Consider the following 19183-nt stretch of genomic DNA (forward strand, 5'->3'; position numbering starts at 1 on the left):
CACTTAAATTGTAACTAGGCTATATTCATTCCTTGAGTTTATATTTTTACCAACACTCCCTTTCAATAATCAATGTGTATCTTTGCACAATTTACCTATTCCAAGCTGTCCTCTTAGCTTGACCAATGAAAGCAACATTTGTGATGGGGCCAAAAACTGAAATCTTTTAATAGGAGGGTCAAGAAATGAGGACAGACCTTGGGATAAATACAGTCCCACCTTTTCCATTAGGCAGATTATAGTCCATCAAAACAATTACAAAGTCCATCTCAAAACGAGGGAAACTTTCAAACGAGCCTCAAGCCCTGGTATAAATATCCAGCCAAATATAGCTCCAAAAATGACTAAACGGGGAGCAGATTGAAATATGATGGATTTATTGAAAAACGGTGACAGCCAGAAGATTGATCCACAGCTTAGAACTGGATGACCTGGCCCTGGAAGAGAACAAAGGAAAATCAGTGTTAGAATGAAGGCAAATAGGCAGCAGAGCATGGGGTCAAAGGTCAATATGACAAGGTTTAAGAATAGCACTGCCTCAGGTTATGGCAGCGAAAAACTAATAATCATAATATTGCCCATGAATTTGCACCACAGAATACAATCCCGATTGAACATTTTATATATACGCTTCAGTCGGATCTTAAGTGATGTTATGACATGTGAAAGTATCCATTATTGCCAGATGAACCACTAATCGAAACCATGTGATACACTTTTGAAACCTAATGAACGTGTGAAACAAAAACTAGGGATGCACAATAATTATCGGGCCGATATCAGCAATTATGACGTCATCCCGATAACGTTATTAATAGCTCCGATAATATAATATATTTTCTGGTAAAAAAAAATGCAGTGTGGGTGAATTGGGATGAAGGGCATTTGTTTTTGCTGTAGGCTCCTCCCATTTTGCCAGTACTGTGGTACGACTGATAGCGTGTGGTTTAGGAAGAGGGCGTTTTACACAAATCCAGCGCTCCCTTTCTTGGCTGTGACGTAGCCACGTAAGTTTCTGAAGCAGCGCGGATGTAAACAAAGATGGCGTCGGTAGTGTGGGAATAGTTTCAGAGGAAAAAAGTTTGCTTGCTATTTGTAACAAATGCAATGCAATAGTTCCACGAGGAGGGAAAAGGGCAACAACTTATAATACATCCAACCTAACAAGTCACCTGCAACATCACCACCGCTACGATGGTGTGTTAAAAACCTACGACGACGCGCAAGCTGCTGCAAATCTAGCCCCTTTCATGACTGTGATGCAACCCTAGGTTGAATACGCAGTCACTTATTGCTCCGTAGTAGCCAGGTTAATTTGCACCACCAAGCACTGCTTAAAAGCTAGCGGCTTGAGCCCTTGGGCCATTTCTGTCAAACTTCTTTAATTTAGCAAACGCCTCGTCAATAGGTACAAGTGCTGCGGATTCCTTTGTAGCTGGCTTTGGATTCACAGCAGCTTTAGCTGCTCGCGCCGTCGTAGGCTTTTAACACACCATCGTAGCGGTGGTGATGTTGCAGGTGACTTGTTAGGTTGGATGTATTATAAGTTATTGACGGATTGTGAATTTTCATTTGGAAAAATAAATATGGTCACTTTATCAGTCAAAACTGTTGTCTTGGCTTTGTTTAGTTCATAGTAGTAACGCTCATGTCATGATAAATCTGGTTAGGTCAAAACTACAGGAATATACATTTAAATTTTTTTTTATAATACAATAAATATCGGTTATCGGAGCATAAAGATATCGGTATCTGGGTCAAAATCAATATCGTGCACCCCCAACAAAAACAGTGATCTTCATTTTGGCTCGTTATAAATACTAATGTTTTCAAATTCACTGTTGGGTGATTAATTATGTACCGTCTAGACATACCATACCCTGAATTATGCATGCAAGGAATGTCTTTAGCATCACATTATTTGGCTATTTTGAAATGTAGCTAAAATGATCTTGTGATGGTGGAATGTGTGATTTTCCCATAAATTCTCTTGCTTTGGTCCAATTGCTTTCTCATCTCAAACAAACTACACCAGGGTTCACTAGGAAGCAGTCCGAGACCACCTCAAGAGTGGACCAGGGTGCCTTTGATTCAAGTTACACATGTCCCTAACAGAACTGTAGCAGGAGGGGAAACGCATGGGGTCAATTCAACTGGACAACACGGGTGTAAAAAGGACCCAAGCCTGTGCTCAGGCAAGTCTGCAATTTTTACTGGGTTTCAGGATAGGAAACTTCAGCTCCGTCCAAAAATAAAAGCAGAGTACCATGTGTGACATAATCCATTACAAAACTGTTTTTCATCTGATGCTAGAAATCAAGTTACCAAGCTTAAAGGGAAAATCCACCCTAAAACATAATGTACGTTGTGCTATTATTCAATGATCTTAGACATTCAGTCAACATCTTACATGGAACTCAAACTTGTGGATTAGTCCCGTCAATAAGTCTATTCTGCATATAACAGACGCTACACGCCTCCACGGCATTCAATTATCATCTCCAGCCACCATACATTACCCAAGAACGAATAGGTGGCTGTTCAAAATTCCTTGGCATTACTTAGTTATCTACAGTTTGTGGGGCATCCAGGACAGCTTTTGCCAGAAGTAACACAATGAACTTCCGTTGCATCGACCTCAACCCTAGTTTCCTACCAGAGCAGCAAGAAGACCTGAAACAAAGCTTGTTTACCTTTCTCTTCTTGTCACCACCCAACTCAAAGTGCTTGCATCTTTTGATGGCCAACATCCTCTTGGATCTGCAGTTGGGCTCGACGCACTCTAGCCTCAGCACAATCTTCTTTGTAGTCTTAGCCTGGAAACATTGTAATTCTGACAACAGGTTAACCTCTTAAGCCCTAGCCATATTTAGCCAGTTTGCCAGGGTTAGGGTATTTACTCTTGGTTACATTTGAAAAAGAAACGCAACATTAATTAATACATTCTGTATTCATCCATTTATGGAGTGATATCAATCTCATACCGGACCTCTGGCTTAAGGGGTGTATGACAATTATTTTATTAAAATAACTTATTTCCAGTGAGAGAAAACGGGTGTTCTGGGGGTGGTTTTTCAATGTATGTGATGTATAGATTGGGGGGAGATGACCACATCTAACGGTGCCGGGTCAGAGAGATCGAAATGTGCATGGTTTGCCTTAGAAGAGGGTGATAGAACGGTGGTTCAGAGCGAGCAGGAGTCACTGAATAGCAGCACACTGAGCGGGGGATGTTGACATTCCGATCTGGAACAAGCTGATAGCAGCACAGAGCGAGGGAGAGGGGTTCATCCTTAATGAAACAGTAATGAAACGTTTTGAAATGTGTGAAAGGTTATTAGCAGCTGTCATGGCAGCGGCACATGACAACCAGAAGGGGGTGGGCCGTCGTTGCTAGGACGAAGATCCTATAAAGGTGACAGTGGTTCTGGGTAAGGGCAGACTAAAATCTGACTGAGACTAAGAGGGAAAAAACCAGAAGAGACTCTCTCCTCTCATCACGGAGGGGGGGGGGGGGGGGAATGACACATCATCATTAGCTTCGGCTAACGCGAGGAGGGTTTAGGCTAAAGACTAGGCCTGACCACCATTGGACTGAATAGCAGGAGGACGATAGACTAAACACACCAAAAGATCATTAGAATAGACTTTAAGGACAATACAATCTGTTAACATCTGAGCTGAGGCTTCCGTTTATATCAATAAACAACGCTTCTCCTTGTAAGGTATTACGCTGTGTCAAAGTGTCGAATTCTTACGAAGGTGGAGAATTATTCTGGTTTGCGGATCGCACTAACGGGGAGAGATAAGGATTGTATCAGCCAGTATATGAGATGTCAGAACCATTAAAAGTACACAACGCAGAGGAGTGGATGGAGAGAGGATAACACAAGAAGACATGATACTGGCCAGATTGATCAGAATCTAACACCAGTTAGGTTACAAACTCATATTTAATATAAACAGAAATGATAATCATCAAGTTCCTGCCACTTTCATGCGGAATAGGACAACCAATTTATAGAAAGCATCATGTTTCAGCATGTGGCCATCAGGGTCATACAAGGAAATACGATGAAGGCTATGTGACTAAACACATCATGATGAAGACTATGTGGCTAAAAGCACCATGAAAGCAGCTGTGGCTAAAAGCACCATGAAGGCCATGTGGCTAAACGCACCATGATGAAGGCTATGTGGCGAAACGCACCATGATGAAGGCTATATGGTAAATCCAAGGAAATACACAATGAGCTATGTGGCAAATCCAAGATACACCAAACAGTGGCTTCCACAAATGAAAGTCTTCCTAATTATTCCATGAACATTGTTAACAGGTGAAGTTGTCCCGAGTCATTCATTTTTAGTAGAAAAGCTCACCTTTTTTCTGAAGATGGGCTTTGTCTGACCACCGTAGCCGGACTGCTTTCTGTCGTATCTCCTCTTACCTGCAATTGATTGAAAATTGTATTAATAGATTGCAGAATGGGTACAATACAGTACAGCTCAATACACACAATTGTTAAGGGGATGCAGACCAGAGAAAGACTTTAGTCTTGTTTAGATCAGGGTCCCCCATTTTCAATTCATCATAACAGATACAGTACAAGCAGTTTAGCACCAATTCATGGGGAAATGCCCAGCCAGCAACATAATATAACAGCTGTAATCAGGGCCGCCTGGGAGAAATGCGAGGCCCTGTGCGAGATTTAAACGCGAGCGAGCCCCCCCCCCCCCCCCAAAAAGGTAAAAAAATTAAAAAAAAAAAAAAATATATATAATATATAATAGCGCTGCCCGAGGCTGGGCATGATACAGTCAACATATAGCAAGAGAGAGAGCGAGAGAGAGAGCTCCCGTTCTACAGTCAATATACAGTGTACAGAGAGAGAGAGACACATTGGAAATAAATTGAAATGCTATTTGGCCCTAAACAGAGAGTACACAGTGGCAGAATACCTGAGCACTGTGACTGAAGATCCTTGACTAGGTACAGACTCAGCGAGCACAGCCTAGCCATCGAGAAAGGCAGCCATAGGCAGACTGTGTGTGTTAGAAAGAGAGAGAGAGAGCATGTGTGTTTGTCGTGTGTGTGTGTGTTAGAGAGAGAGCATGTATGAGAGAGATAAGCAAAGATGAGCCCCTAAAAGGATATTCAACTTTTAATGGAAGAACAAAACAGAAGGAAAAGATAACTTCACAAAGGCAACATGAATATACATAGATCCAAAAGGACAAAGATCAACACTTAAATCCAAAGAGAAGAGGGTCTATACCAGAGAAAACAGCTAAACAGCATTCAGCTAAATAGGCTAGCCAGGTACTGACACCAGGCCACACACAGCTTTGGCCAACGGCCCAACGCTACCCAAGCTACACAAACGACCAAGACAATTCACACACAGCACATGTCGTATCTCCAAATGTTGTGAAGTAACATATGTTTTGCCTGGAAAAAAACATCGTTATTAACAAAACATTCGGGAGGGGAAGGAAGGAAGAGTGGGGTAATGTCATGACATCTTACCTGCACGAGGAACGCAGGGCGAAAGGTTGCAAAACAGGTCTCCACGTTGACGAAAGGCCTCTCGCTGGCGGGACAAAAAGAAGCTATGGCCGGAGCCTTGTCATGGTGCAGGCCCGACTACATCTTCTGTCAAAGATGATGTCGTAGTCAGAGTGCCAGAACCCCCTGCTATTCTCACGGCTAATGTCAATGGTCGTAGCACAAGCTAACAGCTAACTCTAGGCTAACTGATAGCATCAAACTAACGTTCCCAGCCGAGCGCAGCCGGCAGCTAACGTCGTAGCTAAACAGCTAACTGGCTAACAGTTAGCTCAACCCGGCTATCGCTAACCATTAGCTAACGCAGAAGCAAGCTATGCGGCTACCACTGAAAAACTGTACAACATGAGAAAAGCAATACAGGTGCTGACACCAGGCCACACACCGTTAGCTACTAGTACTACAACAGCTAGTCGGCCAGTTTGGCTCCAGAGAGAGAGAGAGAGAGAGAGAGAGAGAGATATCCACAGCGGGAATAGAATAGAGTGCATTAAAAACTCACCAAACGTCCAAGAGGATGGAGACAACCGCGTGGAGTTGACGAAGTTCATCTGCCGAACGACCATCCTCTTCATCTTGGCATAACAATGCTGCACGCGCTGTCTCTAGGTTAGCTAACGCTAGTTAGCCTTTAGCTAAGCTAGCTACTAGCCGACATCATCATGGCTATATCCCGACTGAACCACACTTAATATTATAACGTAGCTAAAGCTAGCTGTCCCTTTAGCCGGGATGGCTAGCCTGACTGAACTGTCTAACATGCAACAACTTTCATCTTCAGTCCATCTGCCGAACGATGTCCTCTTCATCTTGGCTGGCATAACCTAGGCTCCAATGCTGCACGCGCAAAATAGTCAGACGCTAGTGATGGGTCGGTCATGAGCGACTCGTTCATAAGAGCCGATTCATTGCCGTGAGCGTGAGTCGAATCGCTCACGTCTGGCAATTCCAGGTGTGGTTGTCTACAGAGGAATACAATACAGTATACATTAATAACACAGTAGTGATGTACATAAACAAGAATATCCATTTGTAGTATAGTGCAAATAGTAACTAGAGCATTCACTTAACCAGGGTTAATATACATAACATACATAACCTATGCAGGGAATTACTCCTTCAGTGCATGTAAACAGTATAGGTAGGTGGACTGTAAACCAGGTGTAAGATACGTTCAGTTCACTAGGGGTAATGAGTGAGTTATAGTTATAGCTTAGGCTAGCTAGCGTGCGTCTAAGCTAGCCGCGCAGCGCAGCAGCATATCATAGGAGGGGGAACGTAGGTTGGCTAACGTGTAGCTAAGCTAACGGCGCGGTGTTTCAATAACGGGGGGAATGACGTCAACAGGAATGGATCAGCGGGAACACACTAAGTACAGAGTAAACTGAATGAACGAACTAAACGCAGGTACAGTACTCACGTTCATTGACGCACACGTTATCCCAAGGGGACAGGGTAAACTACTACAGCACGTCGTTAGACGATAACACTGAGACCGGCTCGCTCACGTTAAAGGGGAGGAACTCTTAGACGACCGGTACAGAACAAAGTAGTCGTCAGACGATAACACTGAGACCAGCTCGCTCACGTTAAAGGGGAGGAACTCTTAGAGGACCGGTACAGAACAAAGTAGTCGTCAGACAATAACACTGAGACCAGCTCGCTCACATTAAAGGGGAGGAACTCTTAAAGGGTCAGTACAGAACAAAGTAGTCGTTATTAGCAGGGCTTTCCTACACAGCCGCACCCAAAAATCTACTTAGACCTTTTGAACTAAAACGGGAAAGTCTCTGGGGTCCTCGGTATCCGGGAGGCTCGGGAGCTGCACCAACCGGGACACAGGGCGCAGGTATGTTCGGTCCTTCACTTGGACAGCGGCGGTGCGGATGCGCCCGTCAGCTCCAGGGTATGTCTGGGTGACCTTCCCGACAGGCCAGAGTGCCCGAGGGAGCTGTGGGTCAACGATTAGGGCCACCTGGCCTAGTGACAGTTCCTTGCCGTCCTTCCTCCACTTCTGCCTCTCCTGTAGACCCGGTAAGTAGTGGCGAATGAATGCAGACCAGAAGTGGTCGGCCAGCACTTGACTATGCCTCCAGCAACGTTTCCCAAGGAGGTCACTGGAGTCGTAAACTGCTTGAGGTAGAGACGAGTCACGGCGTCCCATGATGAGGAGGTTCGGGGTAACGGGATCAGGGTCTGCAACGTCCGAGGAGAGGTAGCCCAATGGCTTTGCATTCATGATGCCCTCCACTTCGATGAGGACTGTGTGGAGGACGGTCTCAGACACTATCTAATCTTTCAGGATGACTCTGAGGGCAGTCTTCACCGACTTCACCTCCCTCTCCCAAGTTCCACCAAAGTGCGGTGCGCTCGGCGGGTTGAAGCGGAACGTAATCTTCTGCTTAGCTAACTGTTCCTTCAGTCTGGGTTCCATCTCGGCAAAGGCTTCCTGCAGCTCTCTGTTTCCTCCGACAAAGTTTGTGCCATTATCGCTGAGGAGCTCGAAAGGTGTGCCGCGGCGTGAGATGAAACGCCTCAGGGACATCAAGAAGGCGTCAGAGTCCAGGCTTTCTAGGAGGTCAAGGTGTATGCAGCGTGTAGTCATACACTTGTAGACAATCCCCCACCTCTTCTCATTCCGGCGCCCTATCTTGATGTGAAATGGCCCGAAACAGTCTACTCCTGTAGAATAGAATGGGGGCTTGTAGAGACACAGGCGACAGGGCGGAAGGTCGGCCATTTTAGGCATGTCGGGCTTTGCTCGCCACAGATGACATTCTCGGCAGGTGTGTTGATGCTTGCGGATTGCTTCTCTTCCTCGTAGGACCCAGAATCGGGATCGAAGATCAGCGAATACCCTCTCAGGCCCGGGGTGGAGAAGAGTTTGATCATAGTCTTGGATGATCAGCCTTGTCAGGGGGTGATGTGGGTCCAAGACGATTGGGTGAATGGCATCCATCCCCAAGTTCTCGGCTCTGCGCAGCCTACCGCCTACTCTGAGGAGACCTGTAGCCTTGTCGTACTCCGGAGATAGGGAGCTCAAACGACTGTCTGAGGGAAGAGGTCGGTCAGACTGGAGGGCCTTGATCTCCTCTGGGAATGAGTCCAGCTGGGCTCGTGTAAGGAGGACCTTCTCGGCATTGAGGACGTCAGCTGCTTCGTAGGGCTGATCTGTAGTCTGGGCGTCAGCCGCACCGTGAAGGGACCTGGCTGTTGCTTGGACGAGATCCTTCCATGAAGTGAAGTCTTCAACGGCAGGGAGCAGAGGACTGGGAGAGGTGGTTACATGACAGATTATGGCAGACTTCTTCATCTCGTGGCCGTCAGACTCGGGATGAGCAGAGGGCATAGTAGGCCACTGGTCTTCAGGTAGGTAGAGGAACTCTGGACCTTTGTGCCATCGATGTGGTCGTACCAGTTCCTCCAAGGTTAGGCCCCGAGTGATGTCATCTGCTGGGTTTGAGGCAGAGTTCACGTATCTCCAGTTATCGGGCTCGGTCAGGTTCTGGATTTCCGCAACTCGTGTGCCCACGAAGACCTTATATCTACAGGACTCTGACTTGATCCAATGGAGAACTGTGGTGGAATCCGACCACAAGACGACCCGTTGGATGGGGACGGTGAGCTCGGCTTGAAGTACATCATTAAGCTGGGCACCTGTGAGGGCAGCGCTCAGCTCGAGTCGGGGCATCGACAGCTGCTTCCTGGGGGCCACCCGAGACCTAGCGAGCACAAAGGAAATGTGGACTTGCTGTTGGTCATCCATGGTCCGCATGTAGGCGACAGAGCCGCATGCACGCTCGGACGCGTCACAGAAGATGTGGAGGTCCCTGGTCGAAGTAGAGGTGTTCGCATGTGGTGGAGCGTAGGCTCGGTGGAACTCCAGGTGTATGAGGTGAGGGATCTCTTGCTCCCAGGTGCGCCATCTTTCGAGCAGGCTTTGGGGTCGGATTGGGTCGTCCCAGCCGACCTCCTCCTTCCAAAGGTCTTGTATGATGACCTTGGCTCTTGTGGTGAAAGGTACAATGTAGCCAAGGGGGTCGTACTGGCAGGCAAGTACTCTGTAGAGGTTCCTCATGGTAGGTGCTGAGGTCTCCACAGGGCGATGCTTATAGCCCAGGGAGTCATTGAGGCAGTTCCAGCGTAGGCCCAGTGTAGGCTCCTGAAGATCACTACTACTCTTGGAGAGCCACAGTTCGCTGCTTTCGGAGCGGGCTTCGGGCGGAAGGTGCTCGATGACCATAGGCACGTTGCTTGCCCACTGGCGGACCTCAAACCCTCCCGTCTGTAGGTGATGGCGGAGTTCATCGACGAGACGCTTGGCCTCTTCGGCGGAGTGTGTGCTATGCAGACAGTTGTCGACATAGAAGGACTGCTCGACTGTCTTTATCAAGTTGTAATTGCCCTCTGTGTCGTTTTGGATGTGTTGCTGGAGGGCGTAAATGGCACAGCAGGGGCTACAGGTTGTCCCGAATGGAAGTACCTGCCACTCATAGATATCCGGCTCCTTCTCCCTCTCCATGTTCCTCCAGATGAAGCGCAGCACTGGCTTGTCGGTAGGCAGCAGGCGGATCTGGTGAAACATACCTTTGATGTCGCCACTGACGAAACCTGAGGAGGACACCGAGCAGGGTTGGCCCGAGTGTAGGTCCAGGAAGCAGAAGGTCATTTAGGGACAGGCCTTGGTACTGGAATGAACAGTTAAAAACGATCCTGTCCTTACTGTTGTGGGTCACCATATGGTGCGGGATGTAGTAGGATTCTGCAGACTGGTCGGCTTCTGCCGGGGTTATCCTTGCCACGTAACCAGCCTTCTCCAGTTTCCGTATCTCATTACAGTAGACCTCGGCTCGTTTGGGGTCTTTGGTAAGTCTTCTCTCTATGCTGCGGAGGCATGGCAGCACAGCTTCCTTAGGGACATGTAGTGGGGTAGCATTTGCTTGCCGAAGCAGGGGAGTAGCGTAGCGCTGGACTCCGTCGACCTTGACCCTGGTAGTGAGTGCTTGGAGCGCGACCATGGCTTGCTGATCTTGCTTGGAGCGGGTGACTGCCTTCGTGCTGATGTAAGGGAGAGTGTCGACTTGCCAGAGGCGCTCGACATTCCTGAAGAGCTCTGTGGCTGGAGAGGCAGTGGCAGTGTGGAGGCACTGTGAAGAAGATGTAGTCTGGGCAAGGTTTGTAGGGCCCTGGAGTGACCAACCTAGTCGGGTGCAAATACCGACGGGGCCGCCTGGTGGGCCTGCGCATACAGGCTGTACTGGGGTCAGAAGGTGTGGCATATCTGAACCAATCAGAAGTAGTGGCTGGGCATGGTCGACTGGTGGTAGGGGCAGGCCGTGGAGGTGCTTGTAGCGTTTCTGTAGTGCGGCCACGGGATAAGAGTGTTCGGCCAGGCTGAGGCCTTCGGCGGTGAAGGCCTGGTGGATCCGATACTTCTGGGAAGGCGTGCACCATGGAGAAACGTCGAAGGAGACGGAGCTGCCCTGGAGCTGTTCGACATTCTGCTGGACGGTTTGTAGATGGAGAGTCTCTGGCGTTCTGGGAAGGTTCAGCCGCCGCACGGCTTGAGGCAGAACGATACTTCGTTCAGAGCCGTCGGCATAGGTCTCCAGGGCTTGGTCCCCGTTCCTCAAGATGACCTTGATGACCTTTAACATAACCTGTTGTGGACGGTTGGGCCGGTCGAGGTATACCTTAGTGGGTGGTGTAGTGACCATACAGACTGTGGTTTCACCCTGCTGTATGGAGTCGTGCAGAATGGTAAGGTGCTGTTCTTTGCATGTATTGCATGGGCGCGTCAGAGTACATGCTTCGGCAGAGTGTTTGCGGCCACACTTCCAGCACCGTTTCTCCTCTCTGATCCACTTCACGGCCTGGCTGGTAGATAGCGTCTTGAAGTCGTCACAAGCATTCAAGAAGTGCTCCTTGTTGTCACAATAGGGGCAATACGGTTTGGACTTGAAAGGGGTTTTGTAGCGAGTAGGCTCTGGGGTACTAGCGACTTCCCCAGCATTGAGGAGGATGGTTGTGGTCTTCTCCTTATAGTGAGTGACACGTTGGTCTTGCTTGGTTGGCTTGGGTGCGTCGCACTGATAAAGCGCTGCGGCTCGACTTGAGAGGCGCTTAGCCTGTGACTTCATCTGGAGCCAGGCTGCCAGGTCGGGCAGGGTGTATGTCAGGTCTGACCCTGTCCGGAGAATGCCGCGGCTGAGGCAGTATTCGATGAATCCGTCCCTGACTGAAGGGGGCATCTTGCTCAGGAGCCGGTCGACGTGGGATCCGCATCTCAACTCGTACCCGTTTTGACCTTCAAGTGTCCCGAGCATGCCCACCAGAGACTGGATGGACAGGGCGAAGGAGTCGAAGGCTTCAGTGTCACCAAACTTGATGGGAGGTGAGTTGAGAATGGCGCCTAACTCTGATTGGACGAGCTGTCTGGGTTGGCCGTACTTGTCTTGCAGGGCTTGCAGTGCAGCGGTATACGGTCGAGGGTCATACATGTAGGCTCTGGCAAGGTGGAGAGCACTGGGGAGTTTCAAGTGGCCGAGGAGCACCTGGTTCTTATACTGTTCAGACAGGTGCCCGGTACTACCCATCAAGTTATCCAAGGCTATCTTGAGTAGGGCAAAGTCACTTTCGCGGTCACGTTCAAAGACTGGCAGCATCGGCTGTGGGATGCCGTAGGGAGAGGTAATCAGCATCTCTGATCCTGGGTGCTGTAAATGCCCCGATATAACCTGTGGCGGGGTAAGAGCCATGTGAGGTGCAGCAGGACTCGCGTTCTGGTATGGTGGGGCTGCAGTAGAGATGGTCGCACCGTAGGTAGGACTCTGGGTACTGTGTGTAGCTACAGAAGGTTCGTGTGAGGTCGTAGGTTGCTCAATTGGACCAGGCATGTTAGGAGCTGGGTACCATGACACAGGGGGAGCGGCAGAGCGAGACGTCGCCTGTGCTGGATGGTGCATCACTGGGGTGATGGCGGCTGGGTTAGCCGGCGGGGAATGCATGTTCTGTGGTATGGTAGGGAGTGCTAGAGGCACAGGTGCCACTACGTGGTGCTGTAGTCCAGGTGGTGGATAGGTCGGCTCAGATACTGCTGCGGGCACAAGAGGGGGTGCAGGGTGTAGGTGAGAGATGGGTTGATGCGGTGAGCCTGCGGGAGCATTGGCAGGTGGGGCATGCATCGCTGGTAGGGAGTAGAGGCCCCTGGGGGACGATGCACCGCTACGTGGTCCCGTCTCGGACTCTTGAAGAAGTGAGGTGACAATTTTGGCTAATTGAAGTTCCTGCTCCTTCTTCTTAAGCCGCCTCTGCCTGTCGAGGCGTGTAGCGATAGCTTCTCTTGCATCTTGTGCTTCCTGCTGTATGCGCTGTAAGCGTTGGCACTCCAGGTCGGCGTTGCCGTCTTCTTCTACCTGGCGCTGTAGCTCCTCGAGCTCCAGGGAGTGGATGTGCTCCTGGAGGATAGCTTCCTGGACTGGTGAGAGAGCATGTTGTGTGTGTACGCTCCCGGATGAACGATGGGGACCAACGCCTGACCTTATGGTGGGTCTAGGAATTGACCGGTATGAGGACCTACTACCTTCGGACGGATCCCTTGCCTCATTCGCCGGGCATGAGCGATGGGAGCAGGCACCTGACCTTATGGTGGATCTATGAGTTGGCTGATGTGAGGGCCTACTACCTTCAGACGGGACCCTTGCCTCGCTCGCCGGGTATGAACGATGGGAGCCAACACCTGACCGCTCGCTCCTCGTAGATGGGTTCCTCGTCTCGCTATCCCGGCGCTGTGATGCGTGGGGTAGGGCCTTTGGGGGTTCATCTTGTGATTGAGTACGGAGTTGAGTACTGGGTTGAGTACTGGGTTGAGTACTGGATTGAGTACTGGCTTGAGTACTGGGTTGAGTATTGAGTTGAGTACTGGGTTGAGTACTAGGTTGAGTACTGGGTTGAGTACTGGATTGAGTACTGGATTGAGTACTGGGTTGAGTACTGGGTTGAGTACTGGGTTGAGTACTAGGCGGGGTGTTAGGTTGAGCGCTAGGTTGGGTACTGAGTTGAGTACTGGGTTGGGTACTGAGTTGAGTACTGGGTTGAGGTTCGTATCCCACTTCGAAGTCACGTAGGTGGCTTGGTAGGTGGCGCTCTCTCTGCGGGTGAGCGGTGGTCTCTGTGTTGTCCTGGTCTGCCATAGCGTCTTGAAGGAGCTCCATCCGGCTCGAAGGACCATGAAACGGAGGGCTAGGGCCTCCACAGGGTGCGTTTGATGGAACTGGCGGACACTATGGGGTTGTAACACCCGTTAAAGAATTACACAGAGGCGTGCTGCAGTTACTGGTTGTTATTTGATAGATTTCCAGGTGTGGTTGTCTACAGAGGAATACAATACAGTATACATTAATAACACAGTAGTGATGTACATAAACAAGAATATCCATTTGTAGTATAGTGCAAATAGTAACTAGAGCATTCACTTAACCAGGGTTAATATACATAACATACATAACCTATGCAGGGAATTACTCCTTCAGTGCATGTAAACAGTATAGGTAGGTGGACTGTAAACCAGGTGTAAGATACGTTCAGTTCACTAGGGGTAATGAGTGAGTTATAGTTATAGCTTAGGCTAGCTAGCGTGCGTCTAAGCTAGCCGCGCAGCGCAGCAGCATATCATAGGAGGGGGAACGTAGGTTGGCTAACGTGTAGCTAAGCTAACGGCGCTGTGTTTCAATAACGGGGGGAATGACGTCAACAGGAATGGATCAGCGGGAACACACTAAGTACAGAGTAAACTGAATGAACGAACTAAACGCAGGTACAGTACTCACGTTCATTGACGCACACGTTATCCCAAGGGGACAGGGTAAACTACTACAGCACGTCGTTAGACGATAACACTGAGACCGGCTCGCTCACGTTAAAGGGGAGGAACTCTTAGAGGACCGGTACAGAACAAAGTAGTCGTCAGACGATAACACTGAGACCAGCTCGCTCACGTTAAAGGGGAGGAACTCTTAGAGGACCGGTACAGAACAAAGTAGTCGTCAGACAATAACACTGAGACCAGCTCGCTCACATTAAAGGGGAGGAACTCTTAAAGGGTCAGTACAGAACAAAGTAGTCGTTATTAGCAGGGCTTTCCTACAGGGAGTCTTGTGTGCGTGTCAATTCCTGAGCCTTAACACTAACCCTTTTGGTGCGGGTAACATTAACACATTTAACCCTTTCCTACCCACCTTCCCCTTTCAGTTATTAAGGTCTCTAGTGTCACTGAGGGAGGGTACTGCTTGCGGGAGGAACGAATCTATTTATTCATATATCAGTCACTAGGTGTGGGAGGGTTAACAGAGGTATTGGGGGAAGTGAGAGCGAGTTAGGGAGTACTGTTGACCGCCCCGGAGAGGCGAGGAAGACCAGAGTACCAAACCAGGTTGGTAAATCCCGGGCCCCATTCACTCCCACTGCTGGGCCCCAGTTTGACGATCCAGGCCCAAAGACGAGGGTGCAGTCAGACGGAGCTCTACTGCGTCCTGCTACCTTGTGACTGTCAGCAACCGTTCCCACCAAGCAGGGATAATCCACCCTGCTACATTGTGCATAGAGGGAATCCTTTCCCTTCTTGTACTGAGTCACTTTGTGAGGCTGGTGCTTCTTGCACTTCTTGCAATACGTCCTGCGGGTCTTTGGGACGTTCACCTTTAGGATAAATGGAAGATATAGTTTAGGCAGATAGAAAAACACGAGCAAACACGTGGTAGTATTAGTAAAGTAATAAGCAAAGTATGATTTTCATTGTACGGCGTTTAACTATACATTTTGAATGTTACCTTTGGGAATATAACGTTAGCTTAGGGCGAGGTGAATGAAAACGTCACGCTAGGAAGTATTACTTCAGCTAATGCCTAGGCAGCAGTTTAACAAAATGTAGCCCAATGTCAAATGCACGTCTCGTTGTGGGGATGGAGAAGAGTGGCCTTGCAACACGCTAGCATTAGCACTGGTACAACAATTACAAACTGATGAGGAGATTGGATAAAAATGGTTTCAGTCAGTCAATCAGTTTATCGCTGATATGTTATAATGTACTGCTTCCATCGACTGGTGGTATGATAACGTAGCATTAATCGTAGGCAGACCTGGGCCAGAGAGGTTAGGGATGACAATGCTAGAGACGTTCGCCGTTAGTGGACTGGACCAACACAATGGTTGTTTATAGTCTATTAGATAATCGAATCTCATGACAACTAATAATTCACTGTTAGTGTGCATCGAAAGCATGTTTAGACATGATATAGCATAACTAAACGCAACACTGCTTCTTAATTTTATAAGATTGCAGTCGAGTTGATGGTTAAAATTGTATTTTTATTGTGTGTGTGCAACGGCGGGGGAGAGTCAGACTGAGAGAGAAGCAGCTGAGTGCTGCGCTGTTTTAAGTGAGCATGGTCTATTGAATTGATTGATTGGTTGATTGCTAATTTTATTACTGTACGCCTGGTTTCCAACTGGTTAAGTTTAGGCCCTCTAAAGTAGGTTTAAAAAAATAAATAAAAAAATAGGGCGAAGAAATTATTTTTCCCCCTATAGGGCAAAGAAAACTTTTTAATTTGTTTTACCTACTTTCTATAGAAGCATCTAAGAATGAAGTTCTATAGAAAGTAGGTCTGCATACCCTTAACAATTGTGTGTATTGAGCCGTACTGTATTGTACCCATTCTGCATCTGGTAATAAAATGTTCAATCAATCATTCCAATAACACACAGTTGGATGTGTTAGTTTGTTGGATCCGTTGGATGCACTTCCGAGCTGCTTCCACATGAGGCAACTTCTCTCAATCATTCCAATAACACACAGTTGGATGTGTTAGTTGGTTGGATGCACTTCCGAGCTGCTTCCACATGAGGCAACTTCTCTCAATCATTCCAATAACACACAGTTGGATGTGTTAGTTGGTTGGATGCACTTCCGAGCTGCTTCCACATGGAGGCAAATTGTCTTTTTTGTTGTTGTGGGAACTACTTTTTCTGGCGGATGGTTTTTTCAATAAATCTTCGATGAATGTGTGTTTATTGTATAGCAATAAGGTTGGATGAATGTGGCAGTTGTATAAAAGCATTACACCACTTGCAGTCGTGATTTGTGAACAATAAACCATGCCAACGACCACCCCTAGGCATGGTTTATTGTTCACAAACCACTCCTGCGCGTGATGTAATGCTTGCTTGTCAGGCCTGCAACACATATTTGTGAATAGTACATTTTAGATACAAAAAAATTACATAGTCTTATGTCTTTGTAAAAAGTAGATTGAGGTTTCCATTCTTTTACATTGAGTCTAGGTTAGTAGGTTAGTACCCTAGTTGGTTAGTAGGTTAGTACCCTAGTTGGTTAGTAGGTTAGTACCCTAGTGGGTTAACTAAACAGACATTCCCCCAAGAAACTGTGAATGTAGTGTAACATCATTCAGCAGTGCCTGTACTGTGCTGTGTTAATGTTTAGCCTATTTTACTTAACACCAAAACTGTCCAGAGAGATGATATGAAAATGAGCAGGAAGCAAAAGGGGAAGCAAGTGGAGTCAATTCCTCTCTATGGGTGGGGTTTGGTTTCAAGCAGAACACAGCCTATACTAACGCACATTATATGGAAGAAGAGCTACTAAAAAGGCTCTGTGCCATTAGCTCTCAGCCCTCTGCATCTCAGCGTGCTATTGTTGATCTCACACCCACGGTGTCAGGTAAGTAATGATGCTTCTTTAGCCCTATGGTGTAGTTCACTGCTATTTCCGTCTGAAACCCCACTGTAATGCATAGGAGAGGCAATACTGGTATAAGTATATCGATTTGTATGAGGAAGATGATATATATATATTAAGTTCTATGTGTGTTTGTGTCTGTGTGTTGTGAAGGAAATGCTTAATTCATTCAATTCCAGTTATCCTACTAGAAACAGTTTAGCAGCTATATGACATTTGGAGCTCTGAGCACTGTTTTTACCATTTACTAATATGAATTAATGTTAATTTCTATATTGGTGTATGTAGTTCAGTGTTTGAAAAGCCACTACCATAAGTAGTATCTTCGTGCAAATACTGGGATAGCAGGGAATCCTCCTCCCTTTTGCAAAATGAATAAGCGTTATAAGCCAATTAGATTTAACATTAGCCTATCTACCATTTGGGCCATGCTGTGATAGTGGGTATTGTATGTTTTATGTGTGGTGAGGGATACACTGCTTTATGTGCTACAGGAGCAAGTTGCATTCATTTGAAATTATGTAAAAGTAAAAAAAAAATATATATATAATAATAAACTTGTTTTAATGTTATTATATTCTGTTAACTGAATACTAAAGTGTTTTGTATCCATGTTCATATCCTGCTAGATAGAAAGCATTATTTTGCTGGTAGATAAACCTTATAGACTTGTAACCCTACTGAACATCTTCACAACATCTGTCACACATTGTATCTCTCTCTCAAACACACACACACACACACACACACACACACACACACACACACACACACACACACACACACACACACACACACACACACACACACACACACACACACACACACACACACACACACACACACACACACACACACACACACACACACACACACACACACACACACACACACACACACACACACACACACACACACACACACACACACACACACACACACACACACACACACACACACACACACACACACACACACACACACACACACACACACACACACACACACACACACACACACACACACACACACACACACACACACACACACACACACACACACACACACACACACACACACACACACACACACACACACACACACACACACACACACACACACACACACACACACACACACACACACACACACACACACACACACACACACACACACACACACACACACACACACACACACACACACACACACACACACACACACACACACACACACACACACACACACACACACACACACACACACACACACACACACACACACACACACACACACACACACACACACACACACACACACACACACACACACACACACACACACACACACACACACACACACACACACACACACACACACACACACACACACACACACACACACACACACACACACACACACACACACACACACACACACACACACACACACACACACACACACACACACACACACACACACACACACACACACACACACACACACACACACACACACACACACACACACACACACACACACACACACACACACACACACACACACACACACACACACACACACACACACACACACACACACACACACACACACACACACACACACACACACACACACACACACACACACACACACACACACACACACACACACACACACACACACACACACACACACACACACACACACACACTCTTATCATTCAGGAAACGTCCCGAGAGAATATAAAGAGGTTCCTGTATAGGCTACTGTCATTGGGGAGCTTGCTGTGTCACAACATACACAAACACAAACATGCATGATTATAGACTATATATATGATACATTTTCACTTTTATTAT

At 47.5% G+C, this 19183-nt stretch overlaps 2 protein-coding genes across 2 annotated transcripts in view; one reads left to right on the forward strand and one right to left on the reverse strand.

Moving 5' to 3' along the window:
- Window positions 1-396: 396 nt before the first annotated feature.
- On the reverse strand, window positions 397-17751 carry LOC311242956 (large ribosomal subunit protein eL42; the record flags this gene model as incomplete). The annotated part of the gene is made up of 5 exons (XM_084332021.1): window positions 397-437; window positions 2694-2816; window positions 4381-4448; window positions 15157-15262; window positions 17740-17751. The coding sequence occupies 5 exons, from the start codon at window positions 17749-17751 to the stop codon at window positions 417-419; spliced, it is 330 nt and encodes a 109-aa protein (XP_084188147.1). The 3' UTR covers window positions 397-416.
- Window positions 17279-19183, forward strand: part of btk (Bruton agammaglobulinemia tyrosine kinase) — a 43116-nt gene continuing 41211 nt past the window's right edge. The window contains exon 1 of the mRNA XM_084331820.1: window positions 17279-17303. The gene's annotated coding sequence lies outside the window, so the exon portion shown is untranslated. The remainder of the gene's footprint in view (window positions 17304-19183) is intronic.

The sequence above is a fragment of the Notolepis coatsorum genome (assembly GCF_963971535.1).
Source record: "Notolepis coatsorum genome assembly, chromosome: 16".
In the NCBI taxonomy this organism is placed as follows: Eukaryota; Metazoa; Chordata; class Actinopteri; order Aulopiformes; family Paralepididae; genus Notolepis; species Notolepis coatsorum.